The sequence below is a fragment of the Zosterops lateralis genome (assembly GCF_965231275.1).
Source record: "Zosterops lateralis genome assembly, chromosome: 18".
Taxonomy (NCBI): domain Eukaryota; kingdom Metazoa; phylum Chordata; class Aves; order Passeriformes; family Zosteropidae; genus Zosterops; species Zosterops lateralis.
This window is the reverse complement of record NC_139778.1, coordinates 2,394,661-2,422,007: the sequence shown is the minus strand read 5'-3', so window position 1 is coordinate 2,422,007 and position 27,347 is coordinate 2,394,661. Positions and strand designations below refer to the sequence as shown.

Sequence of the window (27,347 nt, the reverse complement as noted above, 5' to 3'; positions counted from 1 at the left end):
CGGGGCATTTTTTGAGAGAGTCCCTCGCTGGTACTCGGTAGCCACATCTTCAGAGTAGATACTGAGGTCTTTGAAAGGATTCACAGAAATCAAAATTTGCCCAATGTAAGTCTAGGACAAAAAAAAGGGAGAAAAAAATCTGGTGGTTTCTTAGAATTTTCTGAATGAGGAATGCAGCTTTAATGCATATATTAATGCAAATATACAAATTCCCTTTAAAGGAATATTATTTATTATGACTATACTGTCAACTTATCGTGGACACAGCTTTCCAGTGGTCATTTTCAAATCTCTATCATTAATAATTTGGGATAAATGAGCACTCACTGGTCTGCAGTCATCTCTGGCCACTATCTACTCTCCAAGCTCCACATGAAATTACAAGCACAGGTTTGAACACTTGAGCCAGTAAATGGAAAAGAGAACAATCAACCATCCACAACCAGATCTGGACTGCAACACTGTGAAATGTTTGCAGAAACCCTGAGGTTTCTTTTCAAGATCCACAATTTTTAATTCAGAACTTCTCTGCTAAAATAGGAGATTCCCATTAGGAGGCTAAAAAGGAGCCCAAATGTGCTCACAGGTTGGCAGGTGAAACTCTGGAACTTTCAGATTTTACCCTAAATATTTCATTCTGCCTGATTTCTGAGGAAAAGCTGTGTGGGTGCACTTTTAATCACTGTTCCTGGTAATGAGTGAGATAGTTGGTGCATTATTAAAGCTTGATTGCACAATATAAATTATTTTCTCTTAAAGCTCATTGTTGAGAGTGAATAAGCCCTGGAGAAAACCAAACCAAGCATCCCTGTCCATACATAAATGAGATTGCGATGGAACCTTTTCTTCAGGCACAGCAGGACTGAGCTCTCACAGACTTCCCTACAAACAGAGGAAAGGATTTGTCAGCCACAAGCTTCACTTCATGTGTTAATATTAAATATTAATCTTTCTGCCCTCCCAAGGATCACAAAATATTCTGAGTTGGAAGGGCCCCATAAGGATCGTGGAGTCCAACCCTTGAGTGAATGGCCCATATGGGGATTGAAGACTTTGTGGGGAGCTGGGACTGAAAATCTTCCCTGCCTTTGTGTAGTTCCAACATTTCCAGGACTAAACACATCAGCAAATGGAGCATTCGAAGCTCAGAACTTCCTCTGTGTGACCACGGCTCCCTGCACAGCTTTTACAGGTGTTTATCTCAACAGGATGACAGGAGGGGAGGATGTGTGAGGAGCAGTGTCAGGGGCTTATCTTCCAACAACAGCAGTCAGCCAAGGGTTTAACAGCTCTTAAAGATGTAGGACCTAAATTTTTCACAGCTGAAGGCAACAGGAGTCACTAAAGCCACAGATGCCAATGTCAGTAGGCAAAGAACATGGAAATGTTCTTCTCATCCTGCAAGTTGTCCTTTCTTACCACTCACTTCATACAATAAGATAGGTGTGTTAAATTCCCAATCCTGTCTTTCTGCTGCATCACAGAAGGCACATCAGCCTCTAAACCTAATTTCCCCTACCCAATAAGTAATTTGGGTTTCTTTTAGAACCCATTTCAGGACTGAGAACCATTTAACAGGAGACACAGAGTTCCAGGGATGCAGCTGTACAGAAGTTGTTAACCAGGCTGAGCTGCTGGCTCTGGGGTGTGACCGCAGAGGTTCAATGTGCCCTCTCTGTGCAGCAGAGCCTGGGGACATGGTCTGCTTAACAGTCAGGAGTTCTCTCAGCACCTCTGCTCCTCCCCAGTGGTTCAGTTTAGGTCCATAATTTAGATACTAAAATTCTTTTACTTAGCCTTTCAGCAGAGCATCAGTTACTCAGCTATGGTGCGCATCCAATCAATTTTATTTGCTCCCATAGAGGAAAAAATTTATTTTCTCCTATCTAGGTATGGATCTATAATGTGTTTTGTATTGTTGAGCCACCTTTGCAGGATAACAAGCAAGCCCCTGTGACCTGAATGAGCTGCAGACACTGAGGACACCTACTCCAGTCTGGTTAGATCTTCAATCTCCTCAACTTCTGCACAGTGCTCTTCACACATGTACACCTGAAAGGCACAGATACGTGACTGAAATCAGGGGAAATTCAGTTCCATTCCAGGACTGGGGACAACACCTGTACCTCTTTCTGCATGAATTCCATCTCCAGCACGTTGTCAGCAACATCTTCTGCCTCCCACTGGTCCTTGCAGGCCCTGGCACGGGTGCTGGCCAGCTGGGGCTCCCTGGAGGTGACCCATTTGCTCAGGTTCTCCATGGTTGGCCGTGGCAGCAGCAGCCCAGAGTTCAGCCACACTCCAGGGTCATATCCCTGCCCCTGCTGCTGGGACCAGTGCACACCAGGAGTGACCATGGATCCTGCAGTCTGGAGGACACCTGGACCCTCCTTGAGATATCCCTCACTGCAATAATCTGATGTGTGGATTCGCTCCTCTTCTTGGCGTGGGAGGAAGCCCTGCCCACTGTGTCTCTGGCTGGGATCCTTCAGAGACCTGGGAATGTCACACTGGAATCTGCAACCCTGTTGCACAAGAGTGACAGATTTTGTCTCTGATGGAGATTTTGGTTTCTGCAGGGAATAACCACTGCCAGAGCCCCTGGACAAGGAGTTCTTAGCCTTAACCAAGCTGTGGACTCTGGGGAACACTACAGCAAACTTGGCAGCAGTAGCACTGCTCTTCTCATCCAAGCAGGGAAAGGAACTGGTTCCACAAAGAGGGGAATCACCAGGAGGCAAATCAATGTGTCCCACTTCCTCCACCATTTTAGGATCAGGACCTTCTGGACCTTTCCCCTCCACTAATGGAGCAGAAGATTCTTTGTCTCTTGGCTCAGCCCTGTCCAGCTGTCCATCTGCACCAGGGAAGGCTTTGCCAGGCTGACCAGCCCACCCAGCAGTGCTCAGGATCCGGATTGCCATCCTACTTCTGAATCCAAAACGTTTGCTGCTCCTCTTCTTCTTCCCAAATTTCTTCAACAGCCATCTGGAGATACCAATTGCACGTGCCACACTCAGCAGTCGAGCTTTCAGCCTGGCTTTCTTGGCAGGTTTTTGGCCAAGCCAGCTGGTGACTTTTCTAAATGAAGAAAGGGTGTGTAAGTGCTTGGATCCTTCCCCACCGTGCACAGGTTCTGTTTCAGAAGGTGCCTCTGCAACTACCTCTTCTGCTTTCTCTTTTTTTCCCTTTGTAGATTGGCCTGAACTCTGTTTAACTCCTCCAATAACTTTTCCAACTTTCTTTTTCTTTCCAATGAGCCGCTTATCAGATGACTTTTTTGTAATGGTGGAGCAGCTTGAAGTATTTATTCTTTTCTCTCCAAAACTCTGAGCTGTGTTGGGTTCTTTTTGTTTACTGGGAGTTCCTAGAGTCATGGGTTTGGAACAGATGCCTTCAACATTATTCAGGTCTGAGCTGGCGTCCAAAGCCATCTGGGCAGGATTTGGTTTCTGGCTCGGTGATAGTTTGGTCTCAGTGTTTTTATCTTGGTTTTCCAGATGGAGGGGGAATTGGGATCTAGAAGAATGTTTCTTTGTAAGCATCAGTGCTGGATGGTCCTGCCTGCTGCAGTCTGAGCTGTCCCTCTGTCTGTGTCCAGCCTCCTCACCTTGTTCTGGGATCTCACACTTCCCAGGTTTTTCCTTCAATGTCCTCTCCTGCTTGGAGAGGAAAGAGTCACCTTCTGGCTCTCTGCCTTCATCATTCACCTTCTCCTCCTGTTCATGTTTGCCAAGGTGAACATGGAGTTTTGCTTTCACAGCAGTTGGGAGTGGTTCTGGTTTGTTTTCTTTGACTTCATCAGTGTTCTCTGAAGTGCTGCTCTCCCCACTGCTGTCAGAATTCACATGCCCATCTTTTGGCATATCTTCAACTCTGTAATTTTCTAGTGTATTTTCCTTGTCTACTTCAATATTTTCCCTGTTCTTAACACTCTTAACTCGGAGTCCTGAAGCGCTTAACTGATCATCTGCCTCACTGCTCTCAGCTGGGGCACATTCTGGTTGTCTCAGCATCTTGTCTGGCTTCCTCAGCTTCTCCTCTGCTTCCAATCCTGCAAATTCAGTGCCTTCAGCCTCAGAGTCAGTTTTTCTACCTGTGCTCACCTGCTCCTTTTCAGGTTCAACAGACGCATCCTTGCTTTCATCAGCCAGTTCCTTGTAGCCTTTTCCTTCACTCACAGGAGGATCTTCTTTCTCACTGTTGCCATCTTCCTCCAAAGAGCTGCTCTTCTCTTCAGCAGAGCTGCTCTTGTCTTCACTGCAGGAGGTGCTGCCCACCACAGCCTCCTCTGTACCCACTGTGTGTGTTCTGTGGCCTTCACTGCTGGAGTCAGAGCAGGAGTTACTTGAGGTTTCCAGAATATTTTCATCCTCACTTTCAGTGATGACAATCCTGGTAAAAGCTCCAGCTTGCTTTTTCCCAGCCCTCCCACCTTTTTCCTGTGCTCTACTGCCTTGGGATTGAGAACCTGATTTCTGCTCAGAAGCCCCCTTGAGGTCCTGATTCCCCCTGTGCCTTCTCCTGGGGTTCTGTGCCTTTTCTGCCAAGTTCTGTTTGTGAGAAGAACCTTCAGCACCTTGTTCTGTGATGGCCTTTCCAGCCCCCAGCTCAGAGCCTGTTTCACCAAGTCTCTTTCCACTCCTCTTTCTAAAACTCCGTTTCTTTCTGTTTGTGGTGGCTTTTCCCTCCTTGTCACTGCTGTCCTCACTCTCCTGCCCTGATACCATTTCCCTTTGCTTCCAGGCTTTTCCTTTCCTCCTCTGCAGCCTGGACACTTGGTGTCTTCTCCCCAAACCAGATTCACTTTGATCATTTCTCCTGCTGACTTTTTTCCTCCGGAATAACTTCTTGTGGTCATTTTCTTTGCTCTCCTGAGGCCTCTCCAGCCTCTGGATTTTTAAGGGCTCTTCTCCAAGGCTGTCCCCCTGTCCAGGCAGTGACTCCTTGCCCTTCACTTGGCCCCTGCTCTTCCCTTCCCTCTGCTTCCCACAGCGGATCTTTGAGTCTCCCGTGGAGTTTTTCTCACAATTGAGCACCTTCTCTTTTCCAGCCTTTTTCTGCCAAGTCTTGGATCGGGAAGGAGGCATTTCCTCAGAGTTCAGGAATATGTGGGGGCTTATCTCCACTCACCTGTGAAAGGAAACATTGTGCATTTTGGTGTGAAATAAGCTACAAAGGGAAGCCAGATGCTCCTGAGCACTAATTTACCTCATTTTTATGGAGCCAAATAAATGTTTGCAAAGCCTTGCCTGTGCAGTGCCAAACTGACTGCCCTATTCCAGGTTAATCTCTGGCTTATTTTGTCACAAATGACCCTGATTTTCTTCTTTTATTAGAATCATGCCATCATAGAATATGATGACTTAGAGGAGACCCATCAGGATCATCCAAGTCCAACTCCTGGGCTTGCACAGGACACCCCAAGAATCCCATCATTAGGCCACCTGTCCCTGATTTTCTACAGGGAAAGGCAGAAACGTTTGGACACACTGTAGTTCAAGATAGTTTTATTTCAGTTTCTGCAGTTTTATTTCAGTTTCTGCTTCTCCAATGTCCTTCTTGGTGCTGAAGAAGAGAGAGGAACACATCTAATGATCTCTGTGAAATAAATGTCAGATGCAAACACAACTCCATGGTGTCCATCACATCCCCACTCAACTCCCCCTGAGTGCCCTGTCCTTCCCTGGCACTGTGGGAAAAGTTCATTATCCCAGGTGTTAACCTGGTTATCTCTTTATCTTTCCTCTAATCATATGCATGGAATAAAGGATGTAAAAGGACCAAAAGATTGGTCCTGATCTTTCAGGCTGGTGCAAAATATCACTTCTATCCTTTCCAGTTATCCAGACCCTTTATTTTATGGGTCAACCTCTTGCTGCTTCAGACATCCCAGTGGGGCCCCTGGGAGTGAGTGAAGTGCTGATGGCAGAGCCTGGGTTTGGGTCCCCTGCACAAAACACTGCAAGGAAAGGCTCCAAAGCACAAAACAGTAAGAGCACAACTGAAAGGAAATGATGGATCAGAGAAAGGAAAACTTGGAGGCAAGTGGATGAGGAGAATGGGACTAAGGGAAAAATCTTACAGCAATGAAACCCATCAGTGTGCAACATCTTCCCAAAGGAAAAAAGATTAAAAGGCTCCTGTTGGGGCTATTTGGAACTATCTTGGAAATGACATTACCCAGGATGGGCAGGGAAAAAACTACCACATGGGACAGGGAAATTCCATTATATATTTTTTCCTCTCATCTCTTTCTCTGTTAAATTCTTCTCTCCATTTTCTCCTTTATCTTTCTCACTGTTTTTCAGCCAATTCTGTGGATTCTCCACAGGCAGAAGAGAAACTTGCAGCCATCACAGATTTACAAATTCTGTAAGTGGGTAACAGAGGATGGAGCAGTCAAGATTTTGTTACTGATTCCTCCAAACTCCACCAAGCATTAACTTATTTAAAGGCTGAAATGCAGTATCAGGAAGCCTCCAGTCACTTGTTAGACTGTTATGGGATGAATATTTTTACCTGTCCAACACTCTGACCCTGCACCCCAGTGGCCATGGGTGCAATGTCTGTACACAGTCTACAAGCCCAAAAGAGTTTTGGCCAAGGTTTCCTGGAACTTCCATCCACAGGAATCCCCTCAGGGAAGGGGATGGGGGAAAAACACACAGTCAAGATTGCAATTCAGCAAGGTTTAAAAGCTTTAAACTTTTACAGCTGCTATAAAGTCTGACAAGGAATGAAAATTTTTAGCACTTAGTACCTCAAGAAAGATGGACATCCAGCCACTGTCTATAATATCTTATGACCTGATTGCAGACTGAAACTTGTCCAAGAGTATTTACAAGTTATTAAAATAAGTTTTGGAAAAAGGCCATTAAAAAGCACATTCCAATACTCTGGGAGCAGCTCTGTAAGAAACCACTCAGTGAATCCAAAAGTTTGGCTCACCTCAGTCACTCCAAGGAGGGGAAGCAAAACCACATTTGAGATTTCCAGAGCTCAGGAAGGATGATGCTCTAAGAAAAGCACCTTTGGTGTGTATAAAGCACGGGGGTTTATTGCAAATGCTGGTTCATTTTCTGTACCACCTATTTTGTGCTGTTCTGCACCACAGAACAATCTGCAATGGGGAAAAACAGCATCTACCTTTCCCCCAGCTGCAGCTCTGATACCAAAGCAAAAAACTGCTGCCCTGAAAGAAGCTACACACAATTAAGAGTTCCCCAACAATGTGTCCTTAGGGTTCCCTGTAAACTTGGCTTTTTTGAACAGACTTGACTCTGTTCAAACCTTCCTGTTCACTCTGCACAGGGCAGAGTTCATCTCTTAACACCAATCCTCTTCCCTCCCTCTCTTTGAACAGAACTGTCACACAGAGGTGTCTGGTCACCTCATTTCAGCCCCCCCTCCCCACTAAATACACCAGAACTCCTGGCCTAGATCTCTAAATCCTGCAACAAGACTTTTGTTACCGAGATTAATGGGAGCTGAATTAGACCCTAAATCCTCAGTACAGAATATTTGTTAATATTCTGTCCTCCTGGGGGCTTAAAGTTGATACAGCTTCTCTACAGTGCCAAATGCAGAGAAAATAATAAATAAAAGTCTGCTTTTATGTGCTGTTGCTAGACAGCCATGTGTCTGCAGAGCTAAAGCCTTCCACAAAATAAAAATGCTGGAATTCTTGGAGGAGGAGGAAGGTCAGGAACACTGCCCAAATTTTTGGGGAGCTTAGACACAGGAGTTGGGTTTGACTCACTGTAAAGACAGGACCCCAGACTGAATCTGGGTTAGAAAGTGGAAAACTGGAGTTCACAATTCTTCAGAGACAGGGTTTTAAAGCAGATTGGTTTGTAACACCACTGTTATTACTGGGAATGGGAAGATGAATCACTGCTTATATAAACAATTCCTTTGACATCAGACCTGCTCTGATTAACTGCCCTGGACCATCTGCCTGCTGGACACACTGCAGCAGGTGAAAGATGCTGCTCATCAGTTTTTCAGCTCCCCTCACCACACCAACTCCACCTAAATCACTGCAGGAAAAAGAATAATTCCATGACATTCTCCTTTTTTAGAAGGAATAACTCACATCAGAGAAAGGAGATCCTCAGTGCTGTCAGGAATAACAGCATGAACCTACAGATAAAAAGAAGAGCAGAAAGCTCACGCTGCTATTTTAAGACTCACAGGGAATTTTCTCTCCTCCCTGAGCCCAGTGGATTCTCCCAACTCATACAGAGGAAAGTACAATCATTAATATTAAAGTAACCTGCCTGGAACTTAATTCTTTAGTTTCCATTTTCATTCACTGTACAAAATTCTCAAATCCCTTCTTTTATCACTCTGCACAGTAATTTTCTGTAACATACCTACACTGATTCCAGCCAGCTGCTCCATACCTGGATCACAGCTCACATCCATGCAGTGGTCACAGATTCCCTCTCCCATGCCTTGTTCCCATCCAGCCCAGGGTTGTTCCAGAGTTCTTGCAAACCTGTCCAGCTGGGGAGTCTAACAGGGATTCTGGCTGGGCTGTGCCCCAAGAGCAGATAATTACACGTGTATGGAAGGAAAGTGGCATCAATAATTCAAGCTTTCTCATGGTACCTTTTGAACTTTTCAACCAGCAATATCAGCAGCTGGCTTGCAGGGTTTGGGATAAAAGAGGAGGTGGCATTTCACCTAGGTCAGGGTCAGATGTGGTGTATGATTAGGTGCAGCCCCAAAGAAAGACTGAAAGGGTCAATTCCAGAACCAAAATACATCTGCTATAGTGTAAGAGGCTACCAGACAAGGAACTGTGAAAACTACCTTTAAAAAAGGCTTAGGCCAGTGAAAAGAATTAAATCATAGTCCCCTTTCTTTTGCAGCTCTGGAGTTTTATTCCAGGGAGCCAAGCACAGACAGCTCAGCCTCTGCTCTCTCCTTGCCAATACCAAGCTCTCTGCTGAAACAGGAAAGCAGTTTCCAGCTCAGCACTGAAAAGACACCAAAACTGGCACCATTTTTGCCCTCATTATGCCTAAATCTCAGTCCAAATCAAGCAGAATGACTAAATCTCCTTTCAGCTCGGATTTCCAAATAGAGTCGTCCTCTTCTTGCAGACAGGCTGAGGTTACTCACAGCCAGTGCTGATGTCCATGAAACTCTGTTTAATCCAGCGATGGTTTGGGGTTGTTCTCAAGAAATCAGGTGACAGAGCAGGCACAAATGCTCAGTGTGAGCTGTACATGCAGCCTCCCCCTGCTCTCCCCAGGCTGCAAAGGGACAGTGCAGGGAGAGCAGGATTTACCTGCCCTGAGCTCTGTGAGGTTTCCTCTCTCCTCCCAAAAAAGCCTTTCCAGAGGAGCTGGAGATTCAACAAAATGAACTCAGGTCTGGCCAGCCACCGGAACAAGTGACCCAAACACAAAATGTGATAAGATTTTAGATGCTTTGCAGCATTAGTTTGGGTGGGACCTGTTTGTCCATCTCCTGTCAAGAGCCTCTGGCTGTTGTGTTCTGCACCTTGAGGACTCCTCCATCAAAAAGCAAAGATAAAAACTGGGGGTTGGGGTTAAGCTGGAGAAGTCAAGAAACATTTTATCTGAGCTTTCTGTCTCTGGATGCTCCACTTGTCTTAGTTCACAAGAAGGAGGCTGTAGAGCAACAGTGTAGTTAATTATTTCATCACATTCTTTTATTAACTATCCACGAATAACTGTCTACCCCTCTCTGCAGAAAAGGGAAATCTCTCCTGTAAAGCCCAGAATGATTGATGGCATGTGAATCATTAATTCCTTAACGAATCTTGGAGAAAAGCCCCGAGGCTCTTCGCTCTAAGTGTCCATTGTTTATGTGTGGCAGGGGGGAGAAGCTGCTCTGAAAAATTCAACTCTTGAGGAGGAAACGGCTCTAACAAACTTCATCAGCATCAGCTGCAGCCTCTTCAAGGCTCTGCAGAGCCCAGGCAGAGCTGCTTTGATTTCTGTGATTTGTCAGAAGCCTCAGATATTTGGGTTTCACCCTGGCATGGCTGAGATGAAGCCACTGATCACATTCACTTCAGGCTCCTGTCTGCCCTGGGCTACCTGAGATGAGAAAGGCTGAACTGGTGCTGTGCAAATGCTCCCTCCCCACCCAGTCTCCAGCCTGGCTGTCCCAGCACCTCTAACCTGAGCTCTCTGCACAGACTGAACACATTTGTTTGCCTTTTAAAGTGCTTCTGGCAAGATGCTGGCAGTCGGTTCATATCTCATTGAGGGAGATAAGCACCAGGAAAGATGAAACCCTTCCAGATTTCAGCTCCTGAGTAGACTGGATAGTGGAGTTTCCTAAAGATTTCTTTATTTATGCACAATACCAGATCCCTTCAGCCAGAATTCAGCCACTATGATTTTAGAAAGTTATTAGAGAGTGATAAAACATGAGAATCACCTTTTCACTGTAAATTCTCAAGTCAATTACACAAAACCTTTTGATGCTATTGCATAAAAGAGACATGAAAAGGTAACTCCATTTTTTAAAATTACTAAATCACACAAATAAAAGAGTAGAAACTGGCTGTGATTGATTAGAGAAATTACACTTTGCATAAATTCCCTTGTTTGCTTGGTAAATAGCTCAGGTAAAGAGATTGGTCAAAGCTATTCTTAGGATCATCTGGTTTTAAGATTAAACTCACTAAATACATAAATAGGGTCTCCTCTTGGTTTGACTCCACAGCAAGTAGAATTGACAATCCAGTCAGGACCCTGAAGCCTGTAAAACGTGTTTAAAAATATCTTTTTTATGTGTGTCCCTTCCTTCCCCCCACACCCCATTGCATTAATATAAAATATCTCCACTCTTGCTTCTATATCATATGCTGCTTCATATTGACAGAAAATATTCTCCTTTGAGCCTGAATCCCAGGCTACTGAGGGAGAATTCCTGACCTCTCATTCCTGACCTCTGGCTGTTTCAAACTGCTAAGGGCTCTGCTGCCTTCTCCCAGCTATTTTAAGATGAGCCAAAAGGTCTCCAAGGGCCTCTTCCCCAGCCATAACCCGAGGAAGCCAAATAAAACATTCATGATTGCAAGGAGAAACCAAAACAATTAAGTTACATAGGTTTGAAAACAGCCCCCTTTAATATTTCAGGAGCACTTTGTTCCCCAATTGTCTGGCGTTCAGCAGGACTGGATGATCCTGTTACACTGCTGTGTGTCCTGTAGCCCCATGCCAGGGGTCAGAGGCAGCCCCAGGCTCTGGGCAGGGATAGACCTGATCTGGGTGAGCTGCAGGACTCTGCCCTGTGCTCAGACACGGCTCAGACTTCTCCCTTCTAATCCCCTGAGTGACCTCTGTGGTTTGTGGCTAAAAGGAGCAAACCCAGGAGGCAAAGCCAGGGAAGCCTGGGCTAAATCAGTCCTGGTTTGGTGGCACCAGTTTGGTAACACCAGTGAGTTTTAAAGCCCAAATGGGCACCTGCCCTGGTAGTGCCAGCAGCAGCAACTCTGGCGTGGGCAGCAGCAAGAAACAGCCCCATGGGTCATCCCACTGCCCCTTGCTGCTGCTGTGTCCTGGGCTGATCTGGGACCCAGGATGTGATGTTTGTATTCTGTTTTTACTGGGCACACCAAGGAACCTGGGTGGCCACAAATGAGCTGTCCTTGCTCTCCTCCCCTGTTTCTGCATAGCTGGGAACCACAGGTTTGATAGAGAATTCCTTTGAATCAGTGAAATCCCCTGGATTTAAACTGAGTTTTAACGCAATTATACATGAAAGCAAGAGGGTTTTTAATAGTGGGGGGTGGGCTACAGCCCCCAGGGCTGTTCTCCTGTGGAAAATGAGTGCTCTGCAGAAAGCAGCTGAGCCCCTGAAGTACAAATCAAAGGCTCAGAGTGGAATGTCAGATTGTGCAGACTGAAATGATTACACCCAGGTAGTTGAAAATCCCCAGAAGATTCTAATAAGCTTGTAGAGATAAAGGCAGAGGGAATCACGCAGCTACTAAGGGTGAGGTCTCATGTTACAGCCAAACTGACTTTATGGGGCCACTCCTTCCTTCCAGTGTCTTTTATATTCTCCAGTTGTTTCCTCTGCCCAGTGCTAGTGGTCACCTCAGTGCAATTTAATCTTACAGGTAAGCTGACCTAATGCTGAGCTCCCTCCTAAATGAGTGCCCTACTTGCCTGGAATTGCTCTTGTGGTTATTCCCTTATTCCATTTCATAAGGCATTAGTTAGTTAAAAATTAAATTAAAAAGCACAAATGTGCACCAAAAGAAAGGGAGCAGGAACAATGAACACAGGAGGGCAGGAGAGACCTCAGCCACAAAGGTGAAACACTTTTGGAGCTCCTGAACTCTGGGAGGGAATGAGAAGGAGGGTACAGGAAAGTGTCTGTACCTGGAAGAAAGTTTGGTTGGGAACCTTGGACAGAGGCTCTGTCAAAAGCAGGTTATCCTATAGTGGAATAACAAACTTTCATGAGATATTGGGCCACTCACATTTTTTATGCCCTGTGATATTGTCATTACAGTTTTGAGGCACAGGCACTGTTATTACGCTTTGCTGCTGAAGATCTGAAACAAACTGGGAGTTGTTTGCTGAGCCAAGCATTTGAAGACACTCACTGACTCTTCTCAAGGGGGTTGCTTCCAAAACATGACATTTATTTTATAGGATGACAAACATTTAATCTCATTTAATATTAACTACCCTGTATCTTATGCTCTGCTCCACTGCAGATATTTAACTCCCTTAATCTTCTATAGGTAGATCCCTCTTCATTTTGTGGGAGGTCTCACCTCTCCCTGTGCACAGGAGAGATCCTCACATAAATCTCTCCCAGCAGATATCACTGTGACAAGGAAATGGTTTATAAAATTTGAGCCAATACCATGCAGGACACATTCAAATGGAAAGTTCTTTCTGTGCATAAGCAGATCCAGAACAAGCACATCAGTGAGCAAGTTCACCTGCAGAATCAAACCTGGTCAGTCTTATCAAACAAGAACTGATCAAAGCTACTTTCTCTTCCTTCTCAAAGAAAATCTACCAGGTTAATGGTACCTACACCCCATGTTATTAATTAATGAGGCTCATGGAGCTCTGATACATTAATCCATGGCTGTGAATTGAGTTACTGAGAAATGAGCATTTTTCTTGTGCAGTAAAAATTACTAGTTGAAGATCTTACCCTCAAACAGGATTTTTTAATGGTTCAAACAAAGCTCTAAGGAGCAGCTGAATGGGCACAGAGAACTGTCAGGAGGAATCTGCCTGTGCAACATCAGTTAACAGAGATTAATTGGAGCGGGAGTGGTTTCCATCCAATCCAAGGTCTGAGGCTTTAAAAGGGCAAAGCACTTCAGAGAGATGACATGATATTATTTCCCTTTGAAATTCCCATGTATCACTTAGCACAGTTTCAAAACAGGGTGTTTTAGGGATGGACCTGGATGCTGCACACCAGAAATCCCAGTGCCTGGACTGACACTGCTCTTAGCAAAGAGCTTCAGGAGCCTTTAGGGCTGAGGAATTGCCACCTGCTCTGGAGCTCCAGTCAGGTAAGCATAAAATTAAACCAGTCTTTTTAAAAGGTTAAATCCAAAAGGTTAAATCACTTAATGCTTAAATTTTATTATTTCCAGAAACTGCCTCATGGACCTACCCTGTCAGAACTGAATTTCCTTGAGATGGATTTTTTATTTTTTTACATCCTCATTACTACTAATTTACATTCAAAACATCTTCCTGTAATGAAAGTGCAGGCAAATGTCACCAGGTCTGAACTGTGAGCAAACTGTCACAGCACTGACAAGATCACAGGTAATCAAACTGATTAGGACTGTGATACCTCCTTTGGTCACAGCCTGCATTTCATCTGCTCTTATCTGTGTCAGGACGATGTGTCAGTCTGTTGAACAACCACACCCTTGAAAAATACCTCTCCCAAATTCCACTTCTGTGGCTAACTTGAAGTTTGGAGTAAAGCTCCCCCAGCTATAGCTGAAGCCATTTTTGCCTCAATATACTGCCTAAGAAATCACACCAAACCTTTTCTTAATCCTGCCATTTTCTCTGCTTCCTTGGACTCTTACCCCATCAGGGCTTGAGCTGCAATATCTGACTTTTGGGGTGAGGTTCAGCAGCTCAGAGATGTCCTTGTGTTGCCAGTTTGTGTTTTTTAGGAGCTCAGCCTGCTTGTCAAGGGCTCAGCCCAGCAATCTGACACAGATAAGTTCCCTTTAAGGAGGGAGAGTGTGAGCAGAAGCCAAGCTTCATTTTTTGAAGCCCCTGCCTTAAGCATAAGCAGAGAAGAGGAGATTTGCTTTAAACAAATGAACAATATGCAGTCTGTAGGAATAAGCACACAATCTGCCAGAGGAGCAAACAGGAGGAAGAGATCCTTGTCTTCTGAAGGACAAGAGTCAGGGACAGGCTGGGCTCTGCCCTTGGAAATACAGGTCCTTCCAACCTCCTGTGACTCTGCCTGATGCTGTCAGCATGTGCTCACCACCATCCATCCTAAAGAGAGCTCCCTTGCCAAAAAGCTCTTTTAAAATATAACTCAGCTGTGCCACAAAGAGCTGGAGAGATCAGTTTCTACTCATTTAGCTGGGGAAGAGGTGAGCAAGGGGAAAAGCCTCAAAGTACCTTTTTATCTGTTTTCCTCCCTACTGAAACAGGCCACAAATCCAAGGAGCCTTTTAGCTCTCCTGTCTTGGTTGTGTTCCCAGCAAACTCAACCCTCCCATCCCCATGGATCAGCCAACATACATAAAAGGCACAAGAGGGAAGATGGAAATGAGGAGTTTGGTCATACAACAGTTTCATTACAAGAAAATCACTCTTGGGAGAGACCATTTCTACCTGAACAACAGTTGGGACAAATTAACCAACAGCAGGATGATCTCAAGGACCATCCCCTACTGCTACAGGAGCCTTTTCACACAGGGATTTGCAGGTTCTCTGGAAAGCTGCACCTAACCCAGAAAGCTTGTCAGACACCCCCATCATCATCATCATCATGTTGGAGAAAGAGGTTGAGGTGCTGCATGGAAATAACCCAAGCACTTGGGGCTTGTGGCTGTAAGTGAAGACATGGAGTTCTCTGTGACCAAGGGCTTGGGGCAGATACTGAAGGAATTTTTCCACCCGGTTTACCCAGGGAATCAGCCATAGCTGCAACACAACCTTGGGCTTTGCTTGAAAGAGATAAAGTCCAAGGTGGCTTAGCAAGAACTGCTGGGCTTTAGAAGCAAATTTCCACTAAAGTCTGTCTCATCTTTCAGCCATACCAATTCCTGCTCCAATTAAAGACATCCCAACCCATGAGATCACACAGGCAGTGGTTTGGAGGCTGAATTCAGGACCACAGTCCAGGCGTGAAATTGTCTGAGCTGCCACAGACACAAACCATATTCTAAGACACAGACCAATTAAGCTGTAAAAAAAAAAAAAGTAATTCATTCTCTCACTAACCAGACAGGCCTCGGGCTCCATGACAAAGATGAAAAGTACTTTTCCTTCCAACATTATGTTCTTCTAATAGAACTGTTAGACAAATTCTGCAAATATTCAATTGTTAAACATCTGAGGAAAGCTTGTATTACTATTGAAAAGTGGAGAGAAAAAAAAAAAAAAATATTTCCAGGCCAAGCTTTTCTAGGAGTAGAGAATTTTGGCAGCAAATACACCACCCTATAAAAGAGCTCACGTTACCAGAAAGCATTTGACCTAAAACTCAGGCCACTATAAAACAGCATCCCATATTAGGGACCCAATGTGTACTCAGATGTGGAAAATTTGTTCTTTAGTTGTGATCCAAGACTGTCCCCTCTGCAGAGCAGCAGGTCTGTGGGGGTCAGGGAACACTGTGCCAGCGTTGCTGGAAGGATTTTTTCAAGTCAGTGTTAGCAGAAACTCTGGTGCTGCAGCCAAGGGACTGTTCCCAGTGCCAGAGCCCTGTGAGGCTGCACAAAGCAGGAGAAGGGGAAGCACTGCCAAAGCCTGACTGGCAATAACCTTAATAAGGGCCAATGAGCCCTCGGAGTGCTGCCAAGCATTAGAGCATTAGCTTTTGGAGAGGGCCAGCAAACTTCTATCAGATCCCAGACAAGGAGTTCAAGTGAAAAGTAGAGGTAGGCACAAAATTCGAGGGGTTTGGCAGCAGCTGAATCCTCTGATCAGAAGCAGGCCATTATTTCTAGTGTCAGCTGAGGGGCAGGCTAAGAGTAACCACAAGGCTCAGAAGGCAGTTCCTGAAAGGGAGAGATGAAGGATTTTTTCCCCCCCACTACATTCAAAAGCTCTTACATTCATTCATGGAAGGCTCCACCCTTCATGATCATCTCATCCCATCACCGATTTTACTTGCTGCTCGTTTTCTGGCAGCACAAAAATACACTCTAATTCCATCACAGGCCTTTCCACCCCTTCCTGCTCAGCTCAGAACACAACTGAAAGCACAATTCATGAGTTCCAGTCTTGCCCTGCTTTATCCCTTTGCAATTTCTCCTGCATTTTAGGCAAAGGAGCTCTAAAAGGGTTCTTAATGCCTCTGCCCACAAGCCAAGGATCTCATTCCAGTGAGTCCTTCAGTTCCAAACTCTGCTAGAAAAAAAAATCTGCCATATCTCAGCACATATCCTAAACTACTCAATCCCATTTCCAGTCTGGCTTGTGCTTTGAGGAAAATAAGAAGCCTGGATTAATTTTATTTTTTTTCTGTTGGTTTTGAATCTAAACGCACTTTAGGATTTACAAAAAACGGTAGCATTTTTGTGACTCTCACTCTTCCAGTGGACCTACTGGATTTTTCAAGTTATGTGGGTGAGAAGAGGGAGAAGATAATAAATTGCTTCTGCCTTTCTGAGTAGGACTGTCACATCTCTTCTCCCAGGTCTGCCAACAAATAAATACTCAGAAAAGGCTTTAGAGTCAGTCCATCTGTGTGGAGTAGAAAGAAGCAGCTGGGTGCACCAGGATGATGCACATGGACAGGGTCACACCAGCTCAGAAGCTGCTGATTAAACTGTAATTTCCTGTAAATTTGCAGCATCAGTGCCTGGAACAAGAGGTGGAAACAGCAGGACATCTCCCTGCCAGCTTCAGTCCTGCAGCAAGAGACAAGGAAATAATGAAGCAAACAGAAATAAGGAAGTGAAAACTACTTTGGAAATGGAAACTGAAAGAGAAGGCTCTCTAAAACCTCACTAGCGATAAATTAGGTCTCAAAGGAGGCATTAATACTTTTAGAAGGAAGGTGCCTGAAGCACCAGCTGAGCAACTCTACAAGCATTTTTTCCTGCAGAATAGAATGTGTCATCCTAGTGCTGTGGGTAAGAAAGGATCCCTCAGCCTTGCTTGGGAAGATCAAGACAGAGCTTGAAACAAGAGGGCTCCCAAGGCATGCCAAGGACAGCAGCTTAGCACCATTCCAGGAGGATTTAGTTCTTCCTCACTGGCTGTCACACTGCTACAAGCAAGTTACAGTAGAGAAATTTCAGAATAATTTGTTCTTTTTCTTAGATGGAAAAAAAAGTGGTGTTAGGTGAGGGATAAAGGAAGAAAATATTAAAGAGGAGCAAACTGCTCTCTGCAGAGTTTCACCAGCATCAGTTCCAAATCCACTGGCAGACAGCACAGCAGCACTGCCAGATCAATCCTGTCTCCCTTCAGTGTCATCACCCCAGTTACTTCAGGACAAACCAGCAATGACCTTCCAGGAACTATAATCTGCACCAGTGCCCTTTCCTGGCACCAACCCCCATCCCCTGTGGATTGCAGGATGGTGACACAAGTGACACAATCACCTTGCTTCTCCCACCACCACCTTGCTTCACCTCCAGGAGTGTTCTTTGCCCCCCTCAGCTCAGAGGGCAGCTCCACTTTCTCCCAGGGATGTGTGGCCAATATAAAAGAAGCTGCTGAAGGACAGAATAGATACGAGAGGAAACAAGGATCACAAAAGGGAATTCAGAGTTTTTATTTCCAAAAAAAAGGAGCAATGTAGTATTGAAACAAAAATCAAATTCAATTAGTTTTCCTCCGATTTGAATGGCTACAAAAATAGATTCTACCCAAATCCGTAAAGCCAGTTAACAGTACCATAAACAAACAAATCCCAAAATTACTCATTCAGATACCACATACAGCAGTCACAGGAATCTAGCATATATTACTTAATGTTTTTTCTTTCTTAAAGTAAATTTCTAAATGTTTCCGTTAAAACTGAAATACCCATAAGATTTTTAAAAAATGTACAAAAAATAATTGTTGGAGGTAACAGTGTGCGTTTATTAAAATCCTGCACCAAGGCAGTAAAACATTTATAATTTAAAACCCAGCCCAGTAGAAAAGAGAAATGTGCAAACATTTGAATGTTAGATGTACTCAGAGGCTTGTGGTGCATCAGACCTGGCATCCACTGCTGTCCTAAAGCAAGGCAGGCTCCAGCAGGAGAAGTCTCCAAGAGGCACTAGAGGGGAGGCAGAAGCACAGCACAGGAGCTGCAGCTCCCCAGTCTGGCTGCTGGGAGCACTGGTGCCTTCTCCCCAGGGACGGTTTGCCCAGTCAGTAGTGTTATGGCACTCGATCCAATGCCAGGAAGTCCTCCATGAGTTCTGGTCAATCTGCTGGAGGAGGGAAGAATGCAAAAGCCATTTGAAAAGGCAGGCACTGAAAGCTAATGACAGCTAATGAGTTGATATACTTAGATTGCTGCTGGGAGCTCTGGCCACCTCGACAGCTCACTTTTGATAAGGGTGAGAGTCAGGAGCCTTCAAAGGATTTTTAGCTCTTCCTTTACCACTGGTATAGCACATAAGGGGCTCACACACCACTCAGCCAGCAGATTCCCACCCCGAAAACTCAGGTCAGAGTCCTGCACAAAGCATTTAAATAAGCTGAAGCTTATAAAGAAATTTCATTCTACTTTCTGCTTCCTTTGGCTCCTTCAAACACCTTCAGCCTCACCTACCTCCTCCATTACTTAGTCCATGTCCTAACGGACTTCTTGCCAAATTTCTTTCTGCATAGCTCCTGCAATGACACAAGAAGAGATCCCTTATTGCAATGCAGTCCCATCCCATCCACTCCCAGATGCCGACAGAAGACCAGGATGAGGTAGTGTCCAGAGGAAGTGCACAGAGCAGAGCATGTCAGGCAGTCACTGATCCTTCCACACCAGCAGTTACCAATCCCACCAAGCTTCCTGCATCCTTTGCAGACAGTAGTCCTGTGCCTACACTTGGTAGCCCCTGACCGTTCTAGGGAGATGAGACAAAGCCCCGCAGCCGTGGTGGTAGCTCAGCTCTATTGTACAGACAGAATGGGAGCAGAGACACTGAACACATCCAAGGGACAGTGTCAAGCCAGGATTAAAACTCCAGAGTCCCATCCTTGAACAACTAAGCCCGTGTGGCCTGCCCTTAGATCAGCATGGGTTGACACAAATAGAAACCTGTATGCGAATACTCAGAGTCCTGTTCCTTGGGGATGTGGGAATGTGATCTCTCCTGCTTTTCGGAGAGAAAGAGACAAAATATTATTCATAAAAAACCGTCAAGGGATAACTTGTGAAAGAATCTGCCTCTTGTTATTGCCCTTTGGTAGCTTGTGGGATGCACATGTAACCAGATTCCAGAAGAAGGATCCCTGCCATCAAGTGGGCATCCCCCTGCTGTCACCTCAAGCTGCCCTCCCCTGCCAGCCCCAGCCATCAGGAAGAGAAGTCGGTTGATACTCACCCTCTGCCCCCCTCCAGAGTACTCTGGATCTCCTTCAGCACTTCTGGAAAGCAAAGGGTTAAAGCAGTGAGCCAAACCAGTGGGGATCTGCTTTCAGGCAGCTGCCTGACCACATTCCACCATCCCAAGGAACAGCCTCCAGAACCTGCCTCCCCCACAGCTCAGAGGTCAGTCCTTAAATCATCACTACCTCTTCAACCAGGTTTTTACTGGCCAGGCTGGCACACAGGACTGAAGCAGTCATTTGCCAGAGGAAATGTTGCCAATCCCCGTGTACCAGAGCCCCAAAGAAACCGTCTGTTCCAGCTGTCATCTTACACAAGTCCTGCTGGAAATAAAGATCCCTCTCTTATCTCAGCAGGGAATGCAGCTCTGCAGAACAACCCCTGCCCGAGGGCATGGCTATCTGTCCAATCCCTCATTTCTGGGGATTCAAGAAAACCCAGCATTTCTACCAGCAATTACAGATCCCTTGTGAACTGGAATTCACAAATTTCCCAGCTGCTTTCTTCTTTTCCCACCCAGAAAGGCACATTCCCACTCAGCAACAAGGCTTCATCTCACTCACTTTCATCATTGAGTAAGGCATGTTCCATCAGCCTCCCAGACTTCCTTTCTAAAAAAGAGTAGGAAAAAAAGCTTTTACCTAACAATATTTTCCCCTTTTCCTGAAATAAGTGCAGTTTTGGAGAAATGCACAATGGAACTGTATTTTTCCCCACATTAAGTATTTTTAACTTTACTGAATGCTTCACAACTAATCCTTGTAGTCTCTCTCACACTGAACTGTTTTTTCAGCAATATTAGTTTGGATAACAGATCTAAGTAAGCTCAGACTTTCCTCCAGCAAAAACTCTGCTCTATCCTTTAAGGGGATCTTTCACATACAACTTACTTCAGAGCTATCAACTAAAATACAGTCCAGCCAGGGCACAATGTTTCCCCCACATCCCCCCATATTTTTCCCTTTCTTAGGTAGAAAATATCAACTGTAGCAATAGGAAAGACATTTTGAGGTTTATACACACCATGCTACCCTCAGAATGCTTATCTTTTTTTCACTTACCATCTTCTCCACAGTCATCTGGACTCTTTCCTGATTCCCTAAAAAAGGAAAGGAAGCAGAAAACAATTACTGATGCTGAGGAACGGGGGTGCAGAGTATTCCTGCATGTTCTTGGCAGCTACAAGAAGCTCCAGTGCACATCAACTAATTGGTTTGTTGAGTAGAGGAAGGGCTTCACCACATGCTGGTGGTGTAGAAGTCTGAGGCACCACAGAACACTTCTAAACTCTTGGAATAAAATTCCTGTAGCATCTATGTGAGTGTCAGATCTACTGTTACTCACTGATGTTCCAAAGAGGAGAGGAAGAACACTGAATTTCCCCGTCACAAAGCAACAGCTCAGCCTCAGCACTTGGGAACAGCAAAGCAAGCCAGGGCTTGCTCTAATTCTGTGACTCCAGCTTAGGGATACCAGTTCCAAAGCTTCCAAAGTAGGAAAACCACTAAGGGGAAGGTTACATTTCCTGATGCCAGTCCCTCTATGGATGTTAACTTCAAAGGGGTTTTCTTTCCTCCCTGCTCAGACCCCATAGGTGTGCAGCAGTGTTACAGACATTACCTGGATTTCCTTGCATCATTCTCTGTGCCAGACTTGTTGTGCACATGATTGTTGCTTGTCACTTCTGGCATGTCCACAATGCACCGGGGCTCCACTAACCATTTGGTGGAAAGGGAAAACCTCTCAAACTCAGACGGTGAGATCAGATAGAAACCTACAGGGGATTGGGAATTTATAAGAGCAATTCTCAGGAAACAGTTGCAGAAACAAAAGTGATCCTAAAAACAGAACAGACTTAGGCATAATCTATGTTTGGCACTAAGGGTTTGCTTTTCCTTCCATCTAAGCAAGGAGGGATCATTGAGGAAGATACTACCTCAGTTTCCCTCTGGTTAGCCTAAAGACTGCAATTTAAGGTTATGCTGAGACATAATTCTGTTGTCCTGTGCTGACAGTTGGGAAAAACAGCACAGAAAGACACAAAAAATGAACTGGAAAGCAGCAATCCATCTTCAGCAGCCATAGGATGTTGGATCCCAGTTTTGCAATGTGAGTGCTGAGACACAGGCATGTACAGGAGGCACAGTGGAGCCATTTCCCAGAGCCTGCTGCTTAGAGAGCCATTCCCCCCACACCAGACAAGAGGAGGGTGGCCAGGTGGAAGTTATCTAAGGGGCATATCCAAGCTGAAAACAACTATTCACTCCTGTATTCATTAACAGTAATGGAATAAACTCACTCCTACTTTTTCTAACTCATGTGTTGGTACCTATCGACGCTGGTACTGCCCAGAAACACACAATGAACACATTTCTGAAACAGTCTCACATGTGTACACAGCCAGCTAAAAAAGCACTAAGCCATTTCCCATTGTCTCAAACACACAACAAGAGGGATGACCTGGGAGAAGCCCACCTCACCTTGGCCATATTTGGTGAAGACACAGGATGCAATGCCACTCACATCCTCCTTGCGGATGCAGGGGTAGCGGATCTGCAGCTTGAGGAAGGGCAGGGAGATGATCTGGATGTCCCCCAGGTTGGTCAGCACTGCCAGGTCGTTCTCACTGTAATCATCAGTCTTGCAGCTGCCAAAGTTGGCGACTGTCACCTTCCGTACCCTGCAGCCCTCCAGGGCCGTCAGCTTCAGCTTCAGTTTGGAGCTGACCTTGGGCAACGTGAAGACCTGTCACAGAAATGAGACACTGACACCTCTTCCTGCACAAAGGAAGCAGCAGCTCCCCAGGACATCTGCTGCTCCCTCCCTGGATAATGTTTCCATTCACGGGGAATACACACAGGTGTAACCAGAGCCAACCCCCTGCTCATGGCATGAGAATGAATCAGCCACAGGCAGTGTGAGAATTTCATTCTGTTCTGACATCAGTTTTACCCTTCAGGCTGTAACTGCACTTCTCCCCTATTTTTTCAAAAATCTTCCCTATCTGGCCACAAATTAATACAGAAAAAACCAGGGTTTGAGTTAGTGTGCAAAACAAGAAACTTTTAAGCTATTTCACAAAAATACCTACAAATTCCTGCTTCTGCACTAACAACACAAAAGCTCTTACCCAAAGGCAGAAGCAGCCTTGTCCAAAGAGTATAATGTAATATAGGCATAAAATTTCTATATTCAGCATGTGCAGCACTATGCTGAATACCCAGTTTGCCAGCACACACCTGATTTATGGACTGTACCAAACAGAAGTGCTGTCCCAGGGCTGTTCTTCAGGTACAGGAGAACAAGCACCCCCAAAAGTTCTCTCTCCACTGAGCAGTGCCCAGTGCTTTAGCAGATTTCATGCATAATTCATAGACACCTCCCTCCCTCAATAGGTGACACTCACCTTAAATTGCTCTTCAGATACCACTAGCAGCTGGTGGCTGCCTTGCATATCAGGACTCTTGGAAAGGTCATGTGCTACTTCTAGAGGTTCTGGGAGGGGAGTGCTGCGTCCATCCAACACAAGTATCCCCACAACAGGAGCCCTGTGCATCAGCTGAATCTCTTTGGCTAGACAGGCAAGATAAGGAGGAAAAACAAACAGAAAAAACAAACAGGAGTCTAGTCAGAAACACTGTTAGAAACTCATTCACATCCTCTCAGCACTGGAGACCTGTATACTGTGATTATAGAAATGCTGTCTAAAAAGATTTGGTAGTTGAAGGGCATTAGGGCATTCTGACTGGACTGATCTGTGTTAAACAGAAACATTCAGACTGATCTGTGTTAAACAGAAACCATTGTTACATAAAGACAACAGGCCCAGCTGTCAGAACAAGGGACATGTGCAGCAAAGGTTGATGGCAAACTTCAGTGACAGCTGACACAAATCAACATTTCTGAAGTGAGTGGGAAATGAGGCTGAGGAACATGAAGCAGTGCTGAAGCTCCAGTTCAGCTGCTGCAGTGAGCATTGCTCAGCTCAGACACTGCCACCCTTGGCTCCAATCACTGATCAACAGCACTAATTGAGCGACCCTGCTTTTCTGGCCATAACTCCTGTGAGTGATGGCTCAGACCCAGCAGAACCATGCTTTCATGAGGCACTTACCCTGCTCTGCCCTCACAGGCTCATCCATCCTCCTCTCAGCTGGAGGAACACGTAAACAGAAAGCGTAGACTGTCCCTCCATTGGTGCCAGCCCACAGGGACGGGCAGTGCCGGGAGCCTGGAGTGACAAAAAAGCCCATGAGCAAGGTACCATCCATGACATAACAGCTTTCCCTGGCTACACAAAATCTCCCTCTGTTTGCACTCTAAATATCTTTGCATTAGGGGAGACCTGCCAAGCAAACTGCAAGTTCTTAACATTCTTCTCCCAACACATGCACATGAGCAGCCCTGAGAAAAGGGCACTGCACGTGAGCAAAGGCAAAAGTACCACCACATGAGCCACCACAATTTCTGTGTCCAGTTTTCACACATTTTTATCACAGATGACCAGAGTAAACTTGTGCATGCTATCAGTTTGGGCTCTGATGCACAACCTGCCACCATCTTCACCAAAATTAAAATGCTCTGCTGGAGACAGGGGTGAATTTCAGAGCAATGAAAGAAAAAGTTTATACTAAAAAGTCAGATGCCAATCCAGCACATTTGAAAATCATACATAAAGACTTGATTCGAAGATGAACTGCCACTTGCCTTGGATTAGCCAGTAGCCCAGAACAGCTAAATAACAATTATACATGACAACATATGCTCTTGTTCTATATTGGTTTTTCAGCACAGCACAAAGTAGGACACAGGAGGTGCCGAGTTTTCCTGGCAGTAAATCCTAATACACTCCCTGGCAGAAGAAGTAAAAACCCATTTGGAAGAAGAGACAGAAGCTTTTCCTACTCACTGTCTCTGAGGAAGGTATCAGCAAAATACAAGGTTCGCACAAAGCCAGTGAAAGAGTCTTCTGCCGAGCGCGCTTCGATCTTGCGCTGGACTGGAGCCAGTTCCATCTCCTGCAACGCGTCCTGGTCAAACTTGGCATTTGCTTCTTGCACCTTCACAGGTGAGGAGACACTCTGTCAGTCAGGGACAGACACAGCAGGGAGAGTGGCAGCAATAGAAAAGTCACAGCAGAGTCACTCCAGTGAACTTGTGCTCTGAACTGATCTCTAAAAACATGCCTGTTTTTATCTAACAGAGCAGCATCAGAAATTGCCATTTTTCCCTCATACCAATAGCCAATGATTTGATAGCAGGGCTGAGACCACCTCCTGCTCTAGGCAGTCTCCAAGCTGCAAATAGACATACCCCAAAAAGGTGAACCCCTCACCTCTGAGGCAGTCCCACCACCTCCTCGCCGCTTCCTACTGGACACGCGGCTTCTTCTGATCCGCCGGAACGACTGACGGAGGGACTTCTTCAAGGATTTCACCCGAGACAGGGGCCCTTCCAAGGCCAGCTGGTCACTGGGATGCAGTGTGCACCTGGGAGAGGGAGACAGTAGCCACATGGTCACTTTCTACTGGGTGGCAATCATTCCCAAGAGTCCAACAGGATACACACATGTTGGAACACGCTTAGATATTCTGGAAGATCTTCAAGGATGGAGAAAAAAGCAGCAGAGCTTCTTCATACAATGACAGCTCTTGAGCTCACTTAACACACCTCACTTTGTTAGCAATTCCAGGTCATCATTAACATAAGGATTACCACAGACCCTCTGGAAAGATGACACTTACTTGACAAAGACCAGTCGCTTCTGCTGATGGTCAAAAAGCCCAAAGCCATGACTGGTACCAAAGGCCACAAGCCTCCACTCCGAGTGCAGGGCCAAAGAGGTGACCACAGCTGGTGGCTGACACTGGACAAGGACGAATGGCTGAAAACCAGCTTCAAATCGAACAGGCCCATCTCGAGTTTTCAGCTTCTCGTGACCTTTCCATCGATAACCCTCTTGGTCCTGCAGAAGATCTGCCTCAGCATGGTCCACCACGTGTTCTGCATCCTCATCATTCAGTTCCATCACCAGCACCTGAAAGGAAGAGAACAACCTTTGCTGCAGCTTTTGCTGCACAGGCAGATCTCCAAGCTGCAGCCCTTCCTAAACTACAGCACCTCTCAGGACAGATAACTAACAGCAGATAATGTCTAAAATACTGACTAGAGAAAGCAAAAAATCCCAGAATGGTTTGGATTCGAAGGCACCTTCAAAGATCACCTAGTTCTATCCTCTGCCATGCACAGGGACACTTCTGGTCAGAGTTCCATCCAACCTGGCCTTAAACACCTTCAGGGATGGGGCATCCACAGCTTCTCCAAGCGACCTGTTACATTGCCTCACCACCCTCACAGTAAAGAGGTTCTTGCTATCTAATATCTAATCTAAACCTACTCTATCAGTTTGAAGCTACTCCCATCTTGTTCTGTCACTCCAAGACCTTGTAAGTAGTCTGTATCCATGTTTCTTGTAGGCTCTTTTCAGGTACTGGAAAGCTGAAATTAGGTAACCCCAAACCTTCCCTTTTCCAGGCTGAACAATCCCAATTCTCTCAGCCTTTCCTCACAGCAGAGCTGCTCCATCCCTCTAATCAACTTGGTGGCCCTCCTCTGGACTCACTCCACCAGCTCCATGTCCTTCCTGTGCTGGATGCAGTGCTCCAGGTGAGGCCTCACCAGAGCAGGGTGCCATGAAGCATTTCCAGAAAACTGATCAATTTACCATGAGAGAAATGAGCCTTTTGAATTTTAGCAGATCTCCAGATTACACTGAACCCTGCACTGATAACAATGTTTATGGTGATTGTTCATATTCCAATACCTGTCCTGCTGTGCCAGCTACAGCCAAGTATCCACTGTATTTACACAGGTAGATCTTCTGGATCCCAAGTCTTGGATCATCACTGTAGGGATCGAAGGTACCAACCTAGACAAGAGAACAGAGAGGGGCTGGTCTTTAACTGGGGCAGGAATCAGAACTCTCCAGGTTCTCAGGAAGTTTCTCCAAGCAGCAGCTCTCTTACCTTGCGGAGTGGAGGCCACTCATCCTCCCCCAGGGTGTTCATGTTGTCATTGGGATCAGCATCCGTGAGGAACACTCTCACTGTGCTCAGCTTATAAAGGAGGTGCAAGCAGACACCAGAGGCATCCCAAAACCTCACTGTGCCATCCTCATGCCTGGCAGGGAGGATACAGGAACATACATCACACAGGAGAACAGCATATGGAGGGCAAAACAGAAGGGAAAATACAGAGCCAAAAAAACGAACCACAAAGAGAAAGATTTCTGGCTTCTTGTGTATTTTTTGTGGGTTTTGGTTTTGTTTTGTTGTAGGGTTTTTTTTAATCCAGCTGTTCTTGGTGATCTGACACCATTACACTACTTTAAGATTATGCCAAAAAGACATGGAAAAGCAAAATGCTTAGCATATGCAAGAAAGAAACTAATCCAAGCAAAAATACTGTTACTGTGATGGAAGGGAGAAAAAGAAGATTAAAAAAAATAAAATAATAAAATTCAAGCTTTAATCTTATTTCTCCGGGTGAAAATTTGCAAGTCTTCCAACACAAGGGTAGGAGCTTCTAACCATGCTCCCTCAAGAATGAAATCT

General features: G+C 45.4%; 2 protein-coding genes across 4 annotated transcripts in view; both read right to left on the bottom strand.

Annotated features, from left to right (window-relative positions):
• MYO15B (myosin XVB) overlaps positions 1-5,090 on the bottom strand; it is a gene marked incomplete at its 5' end in the record, with an annotated part of 42,404 nt that extends 37,314 nt beyond the window's left edge. Inside the window, 4 exons of the mRNA XM_083874708.1 lie at positions 2-111; positions 819-882; positions 1,991-2,052; positions 2,127-5,090. Of these exons, the coding sequence (XP_083730834.1) occupies positions 2-111; positions 819-882; positions 1,991-2,052; positions 2,127-5,090 (3,200 nt within the window). The remainder of the gene's footprint in view (position 1; positions 112-818; positions 883-1,990; positions 2,053-2,126) is intronic.
• A 12,867-nt stretch (positions 5,091-17,957) lies between these two features.
• Positions 17,958-27,347, bottom strand: part of LLGL2 (LLGL scribble cell polarity complex component 2) — a 33,244-nt gene continuing 23,854 nt past the window's right edge. The window contains exons 13-26 of one of the 3 annotated variants that reach the window (XM_083874823.1): positions 26,760-26,913; positions 26,558-26,662; positions 25,479-25,771; positions 25,070-25,223; positions 24,644-24,815; positions 23,849-23,965; positions 23,141-23,307; positions 22,215-22,479; positions 21,355-21,508; positions 20,796-20,833; positions 20,298-20,345; positions 19,730-19,772; positions 18,961-19,022; positions 17,958-18,616 (exon numbers count right to left, since the gene is read on the bottom strand). In XM_083874823.1, coding sequence (XP_083730949.1) covers positions 18,609-18,616; positions 18,961-19,022; positions 19,730-19,772; positions 20,298-20,345; positions 20,796-20,833; positions 21,355-21,508; positions 22,215-22,479; positions 23,141-23,307; positions 23,849-23,965; positions 24,644-24,815; positions 25,070-25,223; positions 25,479-25,771; positions 26,558-26,662; positions 26,760-26,913 — 1,780 coding nt within the window. In that variant the 3' untranslated portion in view covers positions 17,958-18,608. The remainder of the gene's footprint in view (positions 18,617-18,960; positions 19,023-19,729; positions 19,773-20,297; positions 20,346-20,795; positions 20,834-21,354; positions 21,509-22,214; positions 22,480-23,140; positions 23,308-23,848; positions 23,966-24,643; positions 24,816-25,069; positions 25,224-25,478; positions 25,772-26,557; positions 26,663-26,759; positions 26,914-27,347) is intronic. The other 2 variants (XM_083874824.1, XM_083874825.1) reach the window with 2 other exon arrangements.